The 18,717-nt window shown below is 40.9% G+C and overlaps 1 protein-coding gene across 26 annotated transcripts in view; it reads right to left on the minus strand.

Moving 5' to 3' along the window:
- Positions 1–18,717, minus strand: part of adgrl2a (adhesion G protein-coupled receptor L2a) — a 91,089-nt gene that overhangs the window by 61,253 nt on the left and 11,119 nt on the right. For all 26 annotated transcript variants that reach the window (XM_020596706.1, XM_020596693.1, XM_020596699.1 and 23 more), the window contains exon 2: positions 9,502–9,686. In XM_020596706.1, coding sequence (XP_020452362.1) covers positions 9,502–9,577 — 76 coding nt within the window. In that variant the 5' untranslated portion in view covers positions 9,578–9,686. The remainder of the gene's footprint in view (positions 1–9,501; positions 9,687–18,717) is intronic.

The following is an 18,717-nucleotide window of genomic DNA, read 5'->3' on the forward strand; positions in this document are numbered from 1 at the left end:
GCACTTCAGACCTCATTACTCAGCTTTATCAGTGACAATATTTCAACTATCAAATGATCCAGAGTTTAAATGCGATAAGGATGTGAGTCATCTTTTTTGAGAAAAAGCTTTACGACTAGATTTGCTGTATGTTTATTGGCTCTTCCTCTGGTCAATATCATTTCCATGGCTTTCATTACTGATAAGAAAAAAAGAGACTCATCGATACACTGGGAAGCACAGACTTCCTTTTCTGCTCCAATGAAGCGTTTGATGCTCCTCGATTCAGTAAGGAAAAATTTCTCATTGGGTCACCAGTGCTAGTACACACAAATGGGAAGGGTCCATCTGCTTGGTTTGCATTCCCAAAGTGCACTTCCTCAAGCAAACCACAGCAGTGCTTCCTCTTCCCGGAACTCATGTGTATGCATTTGTGCCACATTATTCAGCTAGTGCTTCAACTTGACCCCCACCTGGCATTTAAATTCCCTGACCAACAGGGTAGTCATGCCCTGATGACATGACTGCCACTCCAGCTGAATTCTTTATGCTGCTCTTATTCAGACTAGCCCAGAGACCTGCTGTTTTCTAGTTTAGGCAGGATGTTCTATGATATAATGGATGCCATTTTACTCAAAAACACAGGCTTCACATGCTTCTGTCTTCTCGCTAGACTTAGGTTATACACGTTCTGTACACCTACGTAGCAGCAAAAGGGAAACTGTATTTTTTGATGAATGAAGAGATTATTATCTTTAGATTTTCTGCAGTTCAAGGATTTCATCTCATAATACTTGAAGAGAAAGTTGGCCAAGATAAAATTGAATTTTACTCTTGTTTCAATTCATCAAGGATTTATTGGCTGCTATTCATTGTAATCCAGAGGCTGAATATTATCTTGATGGCCTCCCATCTCATGTGTTTTTTTTCCTTTCAGTGAAGTGATTGTTATATCAATCAAGAAAAAAGCCCACCCCCCATTTTCTTTTCCTCAGACTAAGCCTGCTTGCTAGCATTCTCACTCCTCCATCTGTTTCCAGCCCTCACATTGTCACAGCAGGGGCACTTTGAAGTTCTCATTTAAGGATTTATCAGATGTCGCTCATGCTTATCGGCCTTAATTATTGCTTCTTGGCTATTTAAAAATAATTTGGGGACATGCACTGGGGTATGTGTGTGATGGAAATGAGGGTAATAGAGCAACTATTAAGCAAAAGGCAACGGTCCACCTGAGCTGAGTCAGTATTATGAAAGACATAAGAGAAGACGGGTTGATTTAAAATGACTTTTTTCATTTGATAGTGATTTGTAAAGTTTCCTCAGGGGAAATCTGTCTTTGATGACTATTTTCTTCAGGCACATCATTTACTTGAAAGGGGGGCCTAAGGGTAGAAGCACAAGCCCTTGACATATGGACACACTTAGGGGTCATAATGGCTCACAAGGTCAAAAACTGAGTCACACGGGGTCATGTTGTAGTGATTTGCCAGTGCACAAATGGCCTAAGTTGACATGTGTGATGTGTGACAGCAAGTGAACCTACACTTCTTCATTCTAAATGATGACCCACATAAACAGGGCAATGAGCTTAAAAACAATTTATTACTGAATGGTTTGGGCCTATACAAACTTTGAACAAAAGGGGAAAATACTGAATGTACCAGGGAGACTTTGTAAGTTAACAAGCTTCATAAATGGGCACTCAAAGTTTCTGCCAAAGACTCTGGTTCTAAATCCTTTATATTTATGGACATAGTATCACCACCCCTCGTTTACAGGAGCCTCTTCAGGATTTATAGCTGCTCTAAATCAGGCCTGAAAGCAAGAGGACAAAGAGGATTCTTCTAAGGCCAAGCAGGAATACCTTGCATCTGACTCTTAAGAGTGAAATGCAAAATCTGTGAAATCATAAGCCTTTGGAAATATTATGCTCTCTTAAGAGAGTCTGTCATTACATGTTCTGCAATCAGTTTTCATTGCATGACATCCAAACCATAACCACACTTTCCTGTGCTTGAGTGAACATGCCTTTCAACAGTGTCCTCACAATGAAAACATGATTACATACCACTTGAACACCTGCAGATTGTTGTTGTTTACATTAGGTATTTCAGCTGATGTGGAATGGAAAACTTACAGGCCTGAGTGGTGGTTTCATAAATGAGAGTTCTCATAAGACCACTTCAGTGCATTCATCCCTCAGTTGCTATTGTTGCTCAAATCAGGAGGTAAAGATGGACTAAACTGCTCACGATGATAAACACACGTATTTCACTGTGTTGAAGCAAAAATGTGCAACATGCAAGGAACAGTTTATTCAGTCAGCATCAGCCTCTAATTCACAGTAAAGGTTTATACAGGTAGCATGAAATGGCTATTTTTGGACCTCGTAGGTGCTTTTAGACTGGAAGAACGCCTTCATAGTTGTAAGAACTATTGGAAAAAGTATCCCCTGTTATGTGTGTCTGCACCAGAGGAACTGAGAATGATAACATTTCTTAGAACGTCGTTCCGAGGAACTTTTTTTTTTAGCTCATACTTCAGGATCTGTTCTGTCCAAGCACAATAGAAACCATGAGTTACTGTACATATACAGTTTTTTACAAACTGTGTTAGCCATGTATATCGTTCAGTAGCCATCACCAGTGGCATGGAGAGAGGAGGGTTAGTGGCTCATTATATATTTAACGTATAAAGAAAATAGTTACCGGTAATGTAATGTCGCAATGTGTTAACTGTGGTGAGCCTGTGTTACGTCACCTCAGTGGTCCTACATGGAGGTGTGAATGCAAACAGAAAAAAGCCCATAAAGGGTGTGTGGCTTTTGAGGGAGCTCCCTAGTGGGGTAGTCCCTAGAACTGATTCCATAGAACTGTTTAGCCTGAAAACGCCTCATGTGACCCAGGCGCTGCAGTCTAATCGCTTTAAAATTCCACAACATTACAGCAGCGAACAGGAAACCAAGCTACATTTGCCCTTTGACCAGTTAAGCTGGTTTATTTGTCTGGTGTGAGGTGTGCATGCTGGTGCCTGTTTGAAATACCATTTATACTAGATAATCAGAAACATTCTTCTCAGCTGCTCCTTCTAGATCAAACTTCATCAGCAGTCCTTGCATATGGTCTGTCTGCAATCCAATACACAGGCTCTAGCAACATAAAAAATATAAGGGGCCTGTGCTGTTTCGGTAATCATACAGGTAGCTTGAGGTATTTTTCATTACACATGCCTTTTCACTGCATATACCAGAACCTTTCAAATCAAATGCATGCCCGCCTCAGGTAAAGCCACATTCTCATTCAACCACCGCAAATATAAAACACAAAAGCAAACAAAACACAACTTTTCAAATGGAGACTGATAAATTCAAGCTTCCTTATACAAAGATACCCACATACTGCTAGTCATATCTACCAGGGCCAGATCAGAGACAACCAACAAAAGCACAAAACAATATACGTTCCATAAATAATAGGTCTTTGGTTATAGACCACTGCACTGGAGACAGATAAGTCATATTTGTTTTCCCGTATTTGGGATTCAGAGACCAGACTCAATTGGTTATCAAATGTTTTGTAGATTGTTTGGGATATACTTGTTAGCGACCCGCATGATTCTGCCTGGGCAAGAATAAAGTGAGACAAAGCATGACGGTAAAATACAAGGCAGACAGAGACACGAGGGTGGATGACTAATCTAGAGCGTCTAAGATCCCACCCAGCAAGGGCCTCGTGGGACCTGCGTGGATGCCCATTATCTACAAAGATCAGCACCGAGAGTGAAGCCCTGTCATGCTGAACCCGTCTCCTAGACAGATCTGAAACCCAATGAAGAACTATGTTAGAGGTTGAGCCACATGTCTGGAAACAGTACTGCTGTTTTGTGTGAAAGGTCCACAAGACCAGTGACTTAATTAAACAAAAAGCCAGACATTTTGCAAAAGAAAACCTCTTTGCTTAGGTCTATACAGGAAAAAACCAAACAGCTTGGGAATCTTGAAATAAGTTTATAGTGTCCCTGCCATGGCTGACACATGGAGGAGACCGAGTGTGTCACGTTGCATCTGTGTCATGTCTGAGAACTCAACATGAGTTATGGACAGCAACTGCAAAATACAAACTGTGTTCCCCAAGGTTATCTCTGCATAAATAACCATTCAGAAGAATGCTGATGTAACAAACCCACAGAGCCCTAACATAGGGTGCTGCAATGGTGTTAAAAACGTTAATAGTGGCAGTGACTAATGATTGTGTTTCATAGAAGTGTTTCATACATTTTGGGTTAGTAGGCCATCATTTAACTGCCTCAATAGCCAGGCGAAGGGAGGGTCCGTGTTTGGGTGGGAGGGATGACGGTGGCAAGATGTCAGACCTCCGCCATGCTCTTGCATGACAAATACCAACCTGGAGCCAGCTGTGAAAAAAACCCTAATCCTGAAAATCCCTCCTTCCTTTGCTGAAGATCCTAATGAGAATTTGAAGTGCTCGGCAGGGAGGAGACCCAGAGGCTGTGGTTACACCTTGCCACTGCTTGCTCTCCCAGTCATTGTTTCCTTATCTCCTTATTGGCCAAGCCTGGCTGGCGATGAAAGAGACATGACAGCATGGTGAGCTTTTGTACACAGGTCCCACGCCTGCCTGGCTCCGCAGGAAGCCAGATTCCGCAGTTCGCCACAAACAACCAGGATGACATCAGAGATAGGTGGAAAGACAAAACCAACAGAAGCTATTTACTGAAGACACATAGCAAAAATTCTCCCCTTTAGCCTTAATTGTTTGGTGTAAACAGGAAGCTGCAAATACACGTCATAAAATAATTAGCTAAGAAATTATTGAAGCCTTTTAAGAGAACCTTAAATATCACATCAATGCAATGGGGTACTATGTTTTTTCCATGGACACAATTCTGCCACAAATGCTTCCTTGACAGACAGTATTATTGATGTTTCTTTTTAAAGCGACAGAAGTGAAGCTGCTGAGAAAGAGACCCCTAGTGGACAGAATGAAAAGCAGATTATCAGTAAGCACAGATACACGTGTCGTGTCTTTGCCTCTGCAAAAAAGTCTCATCTGCTTTCCATGACAACTATGAGCCTGCTCTAATGCGTGGTGTGATGTCAGGCTACAGAGAAGAGTTCTTGGAGTAAGAAAAAAAAATCAATAATTTGTCATCTTTATATAGTTATATATGCTTCTGTGATTAAGAGAGAAGGCTCACCAGAGCAAATAGGTGGTGGCACAGCCCTGGGAGTTGCTCGATCCTGTTCTTGCAGGTTATGGCTCACATTAAGCCCAGGGCTTTTACTTCCAGTAATTACATTTCAGAATACATTGATACATTGGTACGCGACCCGGTCCCGGATAAGCGGAGGAAAATGGATGGATGGATGGAATACATTGATTGTCTATTTCATTCCATTCATTTTGAGATGAAGGCTTTAAGTCCCTCCTTTTCACACAGTACAAAAAGGGGACTTTTAAAGGTGCCCTTCCTTGTTGCCCTTGAGAAATCTCAAGTACTTCAAACATTTCAAGCTTTGAGGAGAAACAATAGTGTGGTTTCAGGGTGTTACCAAGGGAACAAAAAATCTCTGTGTCAGGCTTGTTCACACAAGTTCTGTCACCAAAACATTGCTTTTATATAATAACAAACTATTTATCTACTCTTCACTTCACAGACACAACCAGCATAGAGCCCACAGTTATGAAATGACAACTTGAGGAAAGCAACTGTTGTTGACTCATTTTTACATAAAATGTCCATGACCTACTTGAATGTCTTCTTTTTAATTACTGTTTGTGAAGTTTGTAGACTATAAAACCACCACTGTAACAGGAGATAAACAAGAAAAACCACATTTCCTAAAAGCCATCTCCTATACAGTATCAGTACAGTGAGTTTATTTATCAACCGGTCATATTTTTCTGACCACTGATTTTGAGGCAGTAAAGTTGATCACAATAAAGAAAGATCCGTCAACACCTGACAAGCACCAGGGAAATGTATGACAGATGCATTTTCTCCTGATGGATCAGTGGTGCTCCATCTAGCATGGTGTAAACTTTGCTCTCCTTACTGCTGCTCTGCTTCCTAATTCTGCCTCAGTGTTATTCTAACAATTTGCAGGAACATCTTTGAAGAGAGTGCACAGCTGAGCTAGGTGTGAATTGTTATTCTGTCACTGGTTTATCCTTTCAACCCCAACAGACTTGCCTAAATTATTTTGGCATGTGAGCATAGTTGACTCATGTGCTGCAAGGAAAATTCATCACTGTTTTTACATTTTTGCAAAAACAAAAACATTATTACTTCATACTGTAAATTACATCTTCACCACCTTTCTGCTGGGTTGCTATGGTGACATCCACAGAAGAGACAAAAGGAAATAAACCTGTTGCTTCAAAGATCACCCTGAACGCCAGAGGGTTAACTTATGCGGATGTAAAACAATATCGCAGGAGGTCTAAGTAAAGCATAAGATGATACAGTGAAAGATATGTCTCTTACTTTGGTACCTACAGTACCTTACCTGCTTTAAAATAGTCACCTGAATTAAAAGTGACATTTGATACATAATTAAAACATATTTAAAAGGAGTCCTGAAGGGGTGCTCCAACAGTTTAGCATTTCACTTAACAGTCAACCAAATGGACTGAATTCTACACCTCCCATAACCGATAAAAAAGTTTTTTGTTAGACACTCCCTTCCTGCTCAGTAAATACCCACATCCACTCTATGACCTCGGTTTGTGCTGCAGGCTTTCCACTAAAAAGAAGTGGTCTCTATGCCAAGCCCAGATGACCCATAGTAACGGTTTCAACAGGCCGGGCAGCACTGCTTGTTAATGAGTAAACTGAACCTGTGTGGAACTTTTATGGAGTGGCACTTCAACGAAAATGAGGCTAAACTGTGTAATTTACAAATGATAACACTTAAAAACTATGAAAATGTTTGAGTTCTACATTAAAACCAAAATCACAGATGTTCTTTTCTACTAATATGAATACATCCATAATGATATTTATCTCTGGTCTATGTCGTAACAGGGCCGGCCTATAACCTTTTTTTTGGGGGCAAATGTTAAGGCTACAAGCTCAGAGTTAGGTTCCAACACTTTCAAACTATCACAGTGTTTAAAGGATAAGGCCGGTCATTTTCTATATTAATAGTATTTTCAGCAATCTTCATACAGAGACTAAAACTGCCAATGAACTGCCTCTACTCACAGTTAGTGTCAGCTGTCAGTCCTGGACTAGCTAGTGCCTCTGGGCGATAGATCTCCGTTGTTGTTCAAAGACGATTAAAAACACATCAGGGCAACACACCACTGCACTGGGTGACACATGTTTTCATTATGAAACCCCAGACAACAATATCTACATAGTGCTATGTGTATATTTTTTGTACTGACCATAATGAAACACAGCAAAAGCTAATATAATCCCATATCATTAAGATGCAAAGTGCTACACCTCAATATCCTTTTGATATATACAGTACTGTATATAGTATATCACACTATGTCACATGCTGCATATACAGCAAAATTTAAATAATAACGCCAATCAAATCAACAACTAATGCCACTGCGTGAGCTGCTGGCATTGTGGATACATAAAAGCAAATATTCAGAGTTGAGATGCGAGGAAACTAGCTAAGGAAAATGGGAGATGAAAGGCTTGGAATGGCGGTCAGTCAGCTGAGCAAAGACAGATCGCTTCTGGACACGAGCTCAAACAGTGGAGTCAGATGCGGAAGATGAGACATGTATTGCATTGGAGGAAGTCTGACAGCAACACAATCCCGAGAGCTACAGCATCAATCTTAGCTATACATCTTCCTTCAAATGCAAAAAAGAGGGGAAAAAATGACTTTACACTATTTACAGCATTCCACTAACCCATTTAATTCAATTATAGGAATGCATTAAAAAGATATTAGGGGTAGATGCAGTTTAATGAAGCATGTTTACTTGGGGATATTGTTTGTAATGAACTGTTTCTGGGCCGATCTCTGTGGCTGAGATGGGAAATGGCGAGGGGGTGCTGGGGGAGGGAAAGCAACAAGAGGAAATGGTAAATGACAAATGTCATCAATAAATGGCCTTATTCCTTTGCTGTCTTTACTCATTCTCTCCCCTGATTTGGGGTGGGTATTTCCACATGCACTAGAGTTGCTTACCCCCTCTGCTTGCACAAAGAGGGCTTAGATTGCCATGTATTACCTCATGGAGTCACTTGGCTGCAAGGAGTCTAATAACATCTACCAAGGTGCTCTCTATCACATCACCTTTGGCAGACTCACAATGACCAGCCATTAGGAATTGGTAGTGCAAGATTCCGCACTGTCTTCCCACCTTGCACTGCCAACCGACTTTTATGAAACGCCTCATGAAACCAGGGGCACTGCAACATGGGCCAGAAACTCTCTGAGGTGGCAACTATCTTTCCTATCTCCCAAACAGGTTTACACTTATATAGCAAGGTCTTGAAATTGTAAACTGTTATCTTTGCATGTGGTTTCTCCACAAAAATGCCAAAGTACTGCCATATATGGAATTACAAGTGAGTTCTGTGACTTCCTGTGATTCGTAAATCCACTGAGCCCTATAGACACACTAATCACATTTAGCACTTCTTATATAAAAGATCACATCTAAGCCAGAAGATGAATGAGAAACACATATGTTTCATATATCACATCCATGTGACTTGTTACAGTGTAAATTTGGCATCTTGAGAAATCATTACCTTCCAAACTTAAATCAATACTTCTACATTACTGAGTAGAAAAAAAAATCAATAAAGCAGGTATAGTGAATAGTTGGCCAGAGCTTCAACATTTGAATAAATCTGTAATGGCTCTTCTGATATACTGCACTGAAAAGACGCCAACTTTGGTTTATTCTAAATCCAATTACCTAACAGCTAAAGTGATTCACCTCTCTTCTTGTGATTAAACACTAATATGTACAGGATTCACTTTATGATATGGTTCGGATGCATAAATATTGTAATTACGATCCAGCTGAGAGTGTTTTAATCAAAGCTAAATGCACTATGATTAAAACACATTCAAGCTTTATATTTTTCGAGCTGTGAAATCTGTGTGCGCCTGCCATGAGACAGAACATTTTAGCAAGGAATTTACAAATGGATCCACTTCTGATGCCACTGGGAACAACTGACGCTTTCAAGCAGAAAATCTCAGACAAATCACAATTTACCAACTAATGAAACCGCTCAAGATTTTTCCCCATCGCCTGTGCCCACTGTCCTCACAGCTGCATTACTTACACAAGCACTGCCTGTGCTTAGCAGAGCAGTTTAGGCTTGAGACCCAATTTCACTGCTCTTGCTGCATTCCTAAATAAGATGATAGCAAAAAAAAAAAAAATCATTTCTAGAACGCGGTCATTGAGCCTGAAACACTTACTCGAAATTTACTAGAAAAAGCCGGGTATGAGAACAAATCAGCATGTTTTTAGAGAAAACAAAGACGACTGTTTCATATGTACTTACCCTCTGTGGAGTGTACTTGGGCTAATGTAATGAGAAACCAGCAGAAGGTGTGCAGTTTCCGCATGGAGCATGCCATGGTGCCTTGTGCTGATGGTTTGTGGCAGGGTCGTGTTGTGACTAAAAGGTTCTGATTAAGAAAGTCCAAGCCAGTTCGTCTCAGGGATGCTCATCATTGATCCTCGCACCTGTGGAGCACAACGAGAGAGAGAGGATGAAATTTACTCCACGTGTGAACTTTGTCTCTGTGGGATTTCACAGAGGAATTCACCTTGTCACACTCTTATCGCAAGGCACTTGATGCTGCATATACTGTACATTCCACTTCCAGAAATGTGACAAAACCTAAACTGTGAAATTGCTACAAACCCATGCAAGCCACAAAAATAAGCCAAGAAGGTCAATAATCCTAAGAAGGGAAATCCTTTAATGGCAACTCAACGCTAACCATTTCACTGGCAGGGAGAGGGAGCGATGAAAGACCAGCGCTGTCATCAAACAGATAAGGCTGGCCCTGTTCATCTCCTCTTGACCTGCAGCAAATGATGCTAACCTTATCAGATATTTTCTCTTCCTGCTGCAAAGAACATACTTGCAGCTTTTGGGGCATTTTAAACCTTCAAATTATGCAAGCTTTTCACTGTCCTGTAGGAAAAGGTGACAGGGACTGTAGGACTATGGCTCTTGTTACCATTGCTAACTCTGCGAGACGAGACAGTCCAAGTAACCTCAAAACAGTGCTGATTTATTCAAAGGATCACAGGTAAAATTAACATTACACGCTCAGGTATCTTGCACCCCCAAACTGCATGCAGGCAGATGAAAGATGAAAGACCCTGAACCCACCAGGCCTATACATTATATCCCCTCGGTTGGGCTAGCCCCATACTACACAGAAACGTCAACCGAGACGTCTCTGTTGCCAGCTTTGCAGCTGGCCATAGCAGTAGTCAAAACATGAAGTAAATCAATGTGTGAATGTGTGTCTGTTGGTTAAGTGGTGTGTAACTAAAAACATTCTCACGACCTCTAGTAACATGTCGTGACTTAAACATAAGAACATATTATGGCTAAGGCTACAGTTCTACACGTCATAATAATAATATTAAACACCCTGTCTGCTGACAGTCATCAACTCTTCTCTCTAGTTATCCTTGACCAGATGTACCCTGTAGAAACTCATAAGCATGACTAAGCATTTAACAGTTTAACTAGACATCCTATCTCCACTAAACATTTCTAATACATAAAGTATCTATCTAATATCTATCTGACTAAAAATACCTAACAGGACTTTAAAGTGATATTAATTAACTTAATCATATGCTGACATGTATTACCGGAAAAAAATTCACTCTCTGTTGTGTAACAAAAGCTTCCAGTAAAAACGGAATTTCAAATCAGTCCCAGAGAAAAAATAAAGGGTTGCATCAGGAAGAGACTGACTGTACGTTGACACGACATCAAAACTCTACAGTGACATGGCAGAAATCCTAAATTAACTGCGAGTAACATTAAATGTTCAATAAAATTTCCTACTATTGGATTTTCACTTGTACTTAAGCAGAGGTTCAAACTATATCTGACTGATCTTTTAAGACTCTTTCCACCACCGCGCTCTGCTCAAACAAACAAACAAACAAACAAAACTACCAAGCAAATGGTCACTTCTCTTTGTTGGGACTGGCCACAAACCACCTTATCTCTCCAACCCCTTCCCTCCCCACTGCTCTCTCTTTCTTACATCTCCCCAGAATTCCTCCCTCCCCACCTCATGCATACCTGTCCCTCTAGTCCTAGTCTGTTTGAGTGTTTGTTTTTGCTCTTTCGCTACAAAAGCAAACGGCCTCCTCCCTGTTATGGATACTGTGCTGAAGATGTGTAGGGTGAAACCTAATGCCTACCTGCACGCCCAGGCATGTGTTTCGCACTGCTAACGGCTCCCTTTTGTCTATATGTTTACACTGCTGGGCTAAACTCAGTCCTCTCACTCCCATGAACCATTAGCACATTCACCATGGGATATGGCATCACTCTGGCAACAAGGCACATAGGACCCCATTAGAAACTGTTTTTTTAAAGCACATTCAAAAACAACATTCCTTTTTTTTCAGTGCCTGCTGCCTGTAATTGTTTGCTAAGATTCTGGCGACTGAATGATACCTATTGCACTAGCTGCTAACAAGACAACTCGACTAAAAAGATAGTGGGGAATTCTGTCTGTCACGTACAGTCAGAGCTGCACAAATCAGCTTCGGCTGTCTCCTCCATGCTGGAGCATATCCGCGGCCTGAAGAGTCTTTGATCTATTTTGTCTGACTTCTCAGACAGTATAATAATTCATCACCAAGAAAACATGCAGAGCGCACCCATTAGCCAAAAAATTATAATTAAGTCTGCCATAATCGGCTCATCTAGTATGACATTAAGCCTCACCTGAGACCTCTAATTTTAGAGCCATTTAAAAGAGGTTAATAGGAGCAGAGTACCGCAGCCACAGCATATTTAGTTTCAGTGGAATAATGTGCAGTCATAAAACTCGACAAATGAAAGTTGATCACAGAGATCAAATGTAGTGGATTGCAGCTAAACAATAACCCTTATTTTTTATCTGATAAGTGTGTGTTGCACCAATTAAACTGATCAGGCAAGTAGCTCTGTATAATCAGCCTACACTCAAGGTCCCAACAGTATAATGAGGCCTTAAGCAGATTGTCTCCACAATAAAGCTGTACAGTCAGTGTATATATAGGATCTTCATCCGTGCGCACAAAGTCTTAGGGCTTACCGTTGTGCACTTAGTAAGACAGACAATACCACACACGTTTACATGTGTTGAGATCTGAGTGATGGTAATCCCATTCACCATTGTCATGCACAAAATAATTTACTGTGCGAACTCTAATCTCCAAACAGCTGTTTTCATAGGAAGCAAGTTTCCCAAATAATACATTTTTGGTTTACTGGGGTGTTTGATGGCTAAATAATGTCACAAAGGACGTGAGGGCACCTATATTCAAACACAAAAACAGAAATAATAACAATTAACATCAAATTTATTTGATGTTAACTGTGTTTAACATTAACAGAGCAGATTCGCCCAGGCTCTGTCAAAGAGTGATGCTACGCCAGCTTGGTTTAAAACCCTGACGCCAGTAAGAGAACCTAGCAAGATCTTTATAAGATCATTTCAGTTATTGGAGTATTACCTTATACAGGTTATATTTAAGTTATGAGAGTGCCTGTGAACACTGGTTTTCTTTTTACAGATGAGATTAATGTTGTGGATTAAGTGCTCCTCCCAAAACCTGTTTAAATCTACAGTGTCAGGAGAAGTTTACCGTCAAAGCACATTGCCTCCTTAACCCCAAAAATTTTAAATCAAGGTTGTGGTTTATTAATCCTTTCCCAAATAAAATACCATATACCTGAACACTATACTAGTTACTTCTTGGCTAAGCATTTCAAGATATTCATATGTCTCTTTGGTGGCTGCAGGTGTTTGTGTTTACATATGTAAATAAAGTATTATAATCCTCAGCCTGAGATTACAGTGCTGAATCAATATGATTATTCTTGCTTCCCTGTCATCATTGCTTAGTGGGGAAAAGAGGCAGCACGCTGAACAGATTTCCTGTGTCAGAATGTTAAGACAAAGACAAGATGCCTTTAACCAGTTTTGCCTCCAAGGCAAGAGAGACCCCCTGCCACGAAGGGGGAAAAAACGTTATAGATCCCTAGTACACGGCAATGGGTGTTCCGTAAATTGATGATAACAGTCCTATACTTTAATATATTTGGTATCATGCTGTGAGTGTTTAACATGTAGACACTAAAGGCACAGACTGCTGCGAGTCAGCCTGACTGCTGTTCTCCTCATTAAAAGTGCTGAGGTCTCCCCTCCCAGCTGGAGGTTTCTTTTCTCTCGCTGCCTTGTAACTGAAACTGCCAGCGCTCATACCTTGACTGTTTTCTTAAATAGCCTTCAACCTGGCTGTGATCTCTAAATAGATTTTAGCGCCTGCAACAATATGTTGTTGTGCTGGGATTTGAGGTTTAAACAGGGGACAGACAGATGATGAAGAGCATCATCGTCAACGTGCCTCCGTCCAATTCGCCACACACGCGATCAAGGCAATGTTCTGTGAGTGTTAACCACAGATTGCAAAAATGTCAACAGGCGTCACACGGTTTTGGCTAAATATGAAGTCACTGCAGACAGATGTTTAAGTACTCTGAGAAATGGAGAAGCCACGGGGGCGTGGGCCCAGAGGCTTTAAACATATGTGTACTTGATTTGTTTTGCAATACAACAGAATGTTTTATAATTGACAACTGAGTGACAAAATTGTGAATTGCAGGAACTCAGCTGGTCTGAAAATAAAAGGCTTAGTAACTGGGAGGTTGGGGGTTATTAGAAGGAAGGGGAGGAGGGTTGATTGAAAAAGGACAGTTTGAAATTTGAATACAGCGGGGGTCTGAAAACAAGAGGCAGATGTGAAAGAATGCTGGGTTCCTTAGACAAAGCTCCTGGTTGTCCCTCTTTAGCTGCTAGAGGGCCACGGGAGAGTAGGAGAAGAGTTGGGCCATTCTATTAAACGAGGTCCGAGAGAATGGAAGGGGGACACAGAATAAAGAATCTGCGTGGGGGAGGGAGGTTGAGGTACAATAAAAGATTGACAGCTTGCAAGTCTTGCTTGACCCTTGAATTAGCCCCTAAGCTTCCAACAAACTTCAAGAAAGAGTGGGGATGTTAATTGTCACTGAACATCACAGGGATGCAAAGGAAGGGAAATATGGGGCCGGAGATTCTCTGAAATGTAAATCAGAACCAAGAGACCACCACATGTTGAATGGGGGGGAACACATTTGGTTTCTATTGGGCTTTCCTGACAGCATCCTCATACATGAATTCATACATAAGACTCCTCTTATCTCTGTTTCTCATGCCTACTTTGTGGGAAAACTGAAATACCTGGGGACACAAAGCTCAGTCACAGAACAGCCTCAGCTGTGGAGGAAATATATTCCCAAAATCAGAAAATTCGCACTCCAGAGGAGAGAGATTGGGCTTGTGATCGGATGAGTCTGGAGCCCCACTGAGTCAGATATGGGGCAGGGAGGAATCACAGGCTGACCCCTGTGCTGAGGGAATGATTGAGAGCAGCACAAGGCCAGAGGAGCCGAATGGAATCGAACCAAACACTGTGTGACTGACTGCCAGTGTTCCACACGCAGGCCTCGACCCTGACAGGAGTTCAGCCTGTGAAATACCAGGTCAAACGCACAAATGGACAATTGGCTACTTTATGGGGGCACAGAGGACGAAGGGGATCAGAAAGCAAAGCACAAAGCAAAGCATGAGGGGTTTGGGGGATAGGTGGGGGGAATTCTTTCTTATATAACATTTTATGAGAAAATCATTAGCATAAAATCTTGTTTCAGATAGTTCAGACCTATTATGTCCCCGGGACATCCGATAAGGACGGCTATTTTATTTCCACATTGTTTATGTTTCACTATAATGCAGGTCCACAATTACTTGCTTATCATTTCAGCTAATCTCAGAATACATAAAAACAACCGTCTTTTAATCTGTGGATCACAGTGTTTGGATTAAATGACTCTTATGCAAGCCACACAGTGGCATGGAAAAGCCAGAGTGTGTGACACGAGCGTGGTGCTTGTCATGCTCATTGCTCTTAGTGTTGGCATCATTCATCATTTTTATGAGCCACTCAATTAATCGATTAGAGTACTCCCCGCTGGTCAGGACATATGGCTACTAAATAAAGCAATCATGAGCCAATCCCTGGAACTCTCCAGCTCATCAATACATTTATGGAGACAAAAATGGAAGCATCGCCAAAAACAAATTCATGAGTGGAAACAAAAAGCTTATTTTCACCTGTTAAATGCGAGAAACCTATATTTATCATTACAAATTCCTTCATTTAAAAAATGTCAATGTATGATAAGTTTTTTTCCTATGGGTCTCAAATGTTTTGTTAACCATTTCCTTAGTCGCAGAGCGCTACATTGCCCTCTGCCTGAGTATGCAATAAATTCTTAACCTTATAATCACTTTAACAATGCGAGAAAACTCCTATTAGTGCTAAAAGATACCTACACCTGTCTGTCCACATGGATTATTGCCAGATGGTTTGCCACAGTGACAAATTCTTAATACAGGTCCCATACATTTTTTGTTGTAATTTTGATGTTTTACTGGGAAGTGAAGTGGATTATCTTGAATGAAATTTTGAAATGTCATTTCCACTTGCTGATAGCATAAAACTATTCCTTTCAGGTCTGTTGAGATAAGAATGGTTCAGCTAGGGCTGTTAAACGGTGTCTTCACCAAATATTCCTCTGCTTAGGAATTAATAGGCTGACATTAATACCGCAAGATAAATAGGAAGGTCACGAATGGGAGCCCTGCCATTATTGGGCATCTCATGGTGATAGTACCTGCCAATCAGGGCCAAGAAGTTCTTGACATGGCACAGTTCACCTTGGAATACACAGGGTGCATGCGATATATAGTGTGTAGTCCCCCGTACTTGGCAGAGTTGTTGCTCGGAGAGCACATTAGAACACCATAAAGGAAACATTAGTTGTGTGATCCAGTTTGCCATGGCTAAATTAGTCAAAACAATCTGAGCTCGGCAGTTACCCTGACACTCTCCCCCAAACTCATCTTCTCAGTTTCTGCACGAGTACATCATTGTTGCATTCATCCAAAAATAATACAATACAATGTGGCTACACCAAGTCAAGCAGCAGTCAGTGAAAAACCATTACTGAGTTCTGCAGCTTGTAGAACATATTTAATCTCCTGTTGCCACTCATCTAAAACAACCTGCCTGTTTGCAGAAAAGGGACCAAGCCCTTTTGGATGCACATGGCCTGGTTTTAGTCTATGATAATATTGTGCTGTATTTACTCGGATATGCACCAGTAAGCAGCTTTTGTGCCCCCCCCCCCGCCTTCTTCAAAACGAGCAGCTGAATAGTTAAAAATCCCTGCTCCATCCTCCTATTAAGGACCTCACCATCAATAATGCTATGTGATCGTTAGGCGTTATTAAACAGGATGATTAATTTTTAAGGTAGTGGGCAGCAACACAGAACGTGAAGAAGGTAACGGAGAGGATGACTTGTGAGAGACATTTAAAATGGAATGAGAGCAAGCGGGAAAATAAGCCATTTATCCATGTCTTTATTCATCTAAGCAATGAAAAACAAAAGAGAAACAGAGCAATTATCTTTGGGACCAAAAAACTGGGGGAATATTTTACTCCACTGTGAATGAAAAGAAGTGTCATTAGCAAATTCTTGGCTTACACTCAATGTACAATCCTGATATTGAGTCATAGCCCATTTTGCACAATCCACATCTCATCTTGTCTAAAAGCTCCAAAATCCTTTGCTTCTTTGTTTACTTTTCTTGTTGAGCTACAGCTCCTCCTTCATGACTGGTATATTTAACAAGGGCCTAATAACATTTTTGATTCACCTCATCACTGCACTTAATCTATCATATCATATATTTTTCTCTCAGTACATATTTATTACTTCGAAAACCCAAAATGCACTGGCTTGGAGAGCAGTGACTGTGTTTCTAAAGTGGCGGACATTTAGAGTTTTGAAGGGCACTAATTCTTTCAGATTAGAGGCTGTGTGTGTGTGTGTGAGATGTCTCTGACCTTGGCTCAGTGTCTAATTGAGGCTTTTAACCTTCCTGCGGCTCAAAGGAAGGACAAACAGCCAAAAATAAGGGACAACACATAATCTCAGTCCTCATAAAAATAGAAAACAGCACAAGGACTTTACCCTTACAGCAGAAGAAATATTATACAAATGATTCCAACAGTGGAGTGGATCAACGGTAGCGTACTTCATCATCACACATTTCTGTTGCAGTGCTGCCATATCTACTTCCAATCTGAAAGATGGCATAAATGCCTCTGTCAGACAAGGGTAGCAGTGGACAACCTAAAACAATGTATAGCACTGGGTCTCATCAGAAAGCTCAGACAAAAGAAGTGGGTGTAGTCTTTCCTGAATGCAATCACTTGTCAGACCTAAATCTTCACTCACTACTGCCCTGACAGGTAATGGTGCCTGTTAAACCTGATGAAGGTATAGTGACCTCTTTTTCCAGCAACACAAAATGTCTAAAAGAAACAGAAATGCTTTATGAACTTGGACGCGCATGAATGTGAAACATATCATCAAAAAAGGCTGGACAAGCATCCTATTTTGTTTTTTTTTTAGAAACAGCAACAGCATAAAATAGAGTCATTTAAGGTGCTTTGAATTTTCAGGCTGCATCATTAGGTTTCCTTGTGCAGTTTCGGTGTCGCTACTCCATGCCCTCTCCCCACCTTCAGCTGTGAAAGAGAGAGGACAGTTTTGGGGCTGAGTCTTCTCCAGTGTTCATTAGCATAACATCAGCAGCGGTTGGGGGATTGTGATGCAAACAAGCTCAGATTGGCCATTCCAGTCCCCTGTTCTAATAACTAAGGTGCTATAGGACCTCACTGCTGCCTGCTCACTGCACAATGGATCAGCCTCTCACTTTGCAACTGAGAGAGTAGATATTTAAATATGAGAAAAGTTTCAACTCCAACTTGGATGAGGGAGATGTCATGATGCAAACACACTGCTAACATTCACTAAATGAACACATGGCAAACCACTGGTAAGAGGTAACAGTAATAAAACATAACATTCAGTATATGGTGTTAAAAACCATACAAACTGTCACAAAATCCAAGAATATTCTAACCACCCATAAATTCTTGACATGATTAAAAAAATTATGTAAATAGACCTGTGGCTTATGTTATCTCCCTGTGCAACCCACAGCAGAACAGGAGATGCAGCAATCACTGCTTCTGCACCTTGTGTATGTTTAATATGTGTTTGCTTTTTTTTGTGATAACAAAAGGAGGTGACAGCAGACGGTCTTCTTTTTGTTCATTTTTTTTTCTCTCTGAATAACCAGACCAAAGTCAGGGAATCTGAAGACAAAAGGAGAGAGAACAGGTAGTGACAGCAGACTGTAAAGCATACTGTGATAAATCTAGGAAACTAGGAAATTATCTCCTTGTCATATGCTCTCCTGTTTTGAATACCAGAGGGATTTAAATTCCCAAACAAACTCTGAAAGGCTGACAAATTTTGCACTCTGCCAAACAACAGCGGATCACGG

The sequence above is a fragment of the Monopterus albus genome, unplaced genomic scaffold, assembly GCF_001952655.1.
Source record: "Monopterus albus unplaced genomic scaffold, M_albus_1.0 scaffold31.1, whole genome shotgun sequence".
NCBI classification, from domain to species: Eukaryota; Metazoa; Chordata; class Actinopteri; order Synbranchiformes; family Synbranchidae; genus Monopterus; species Monopterus albus.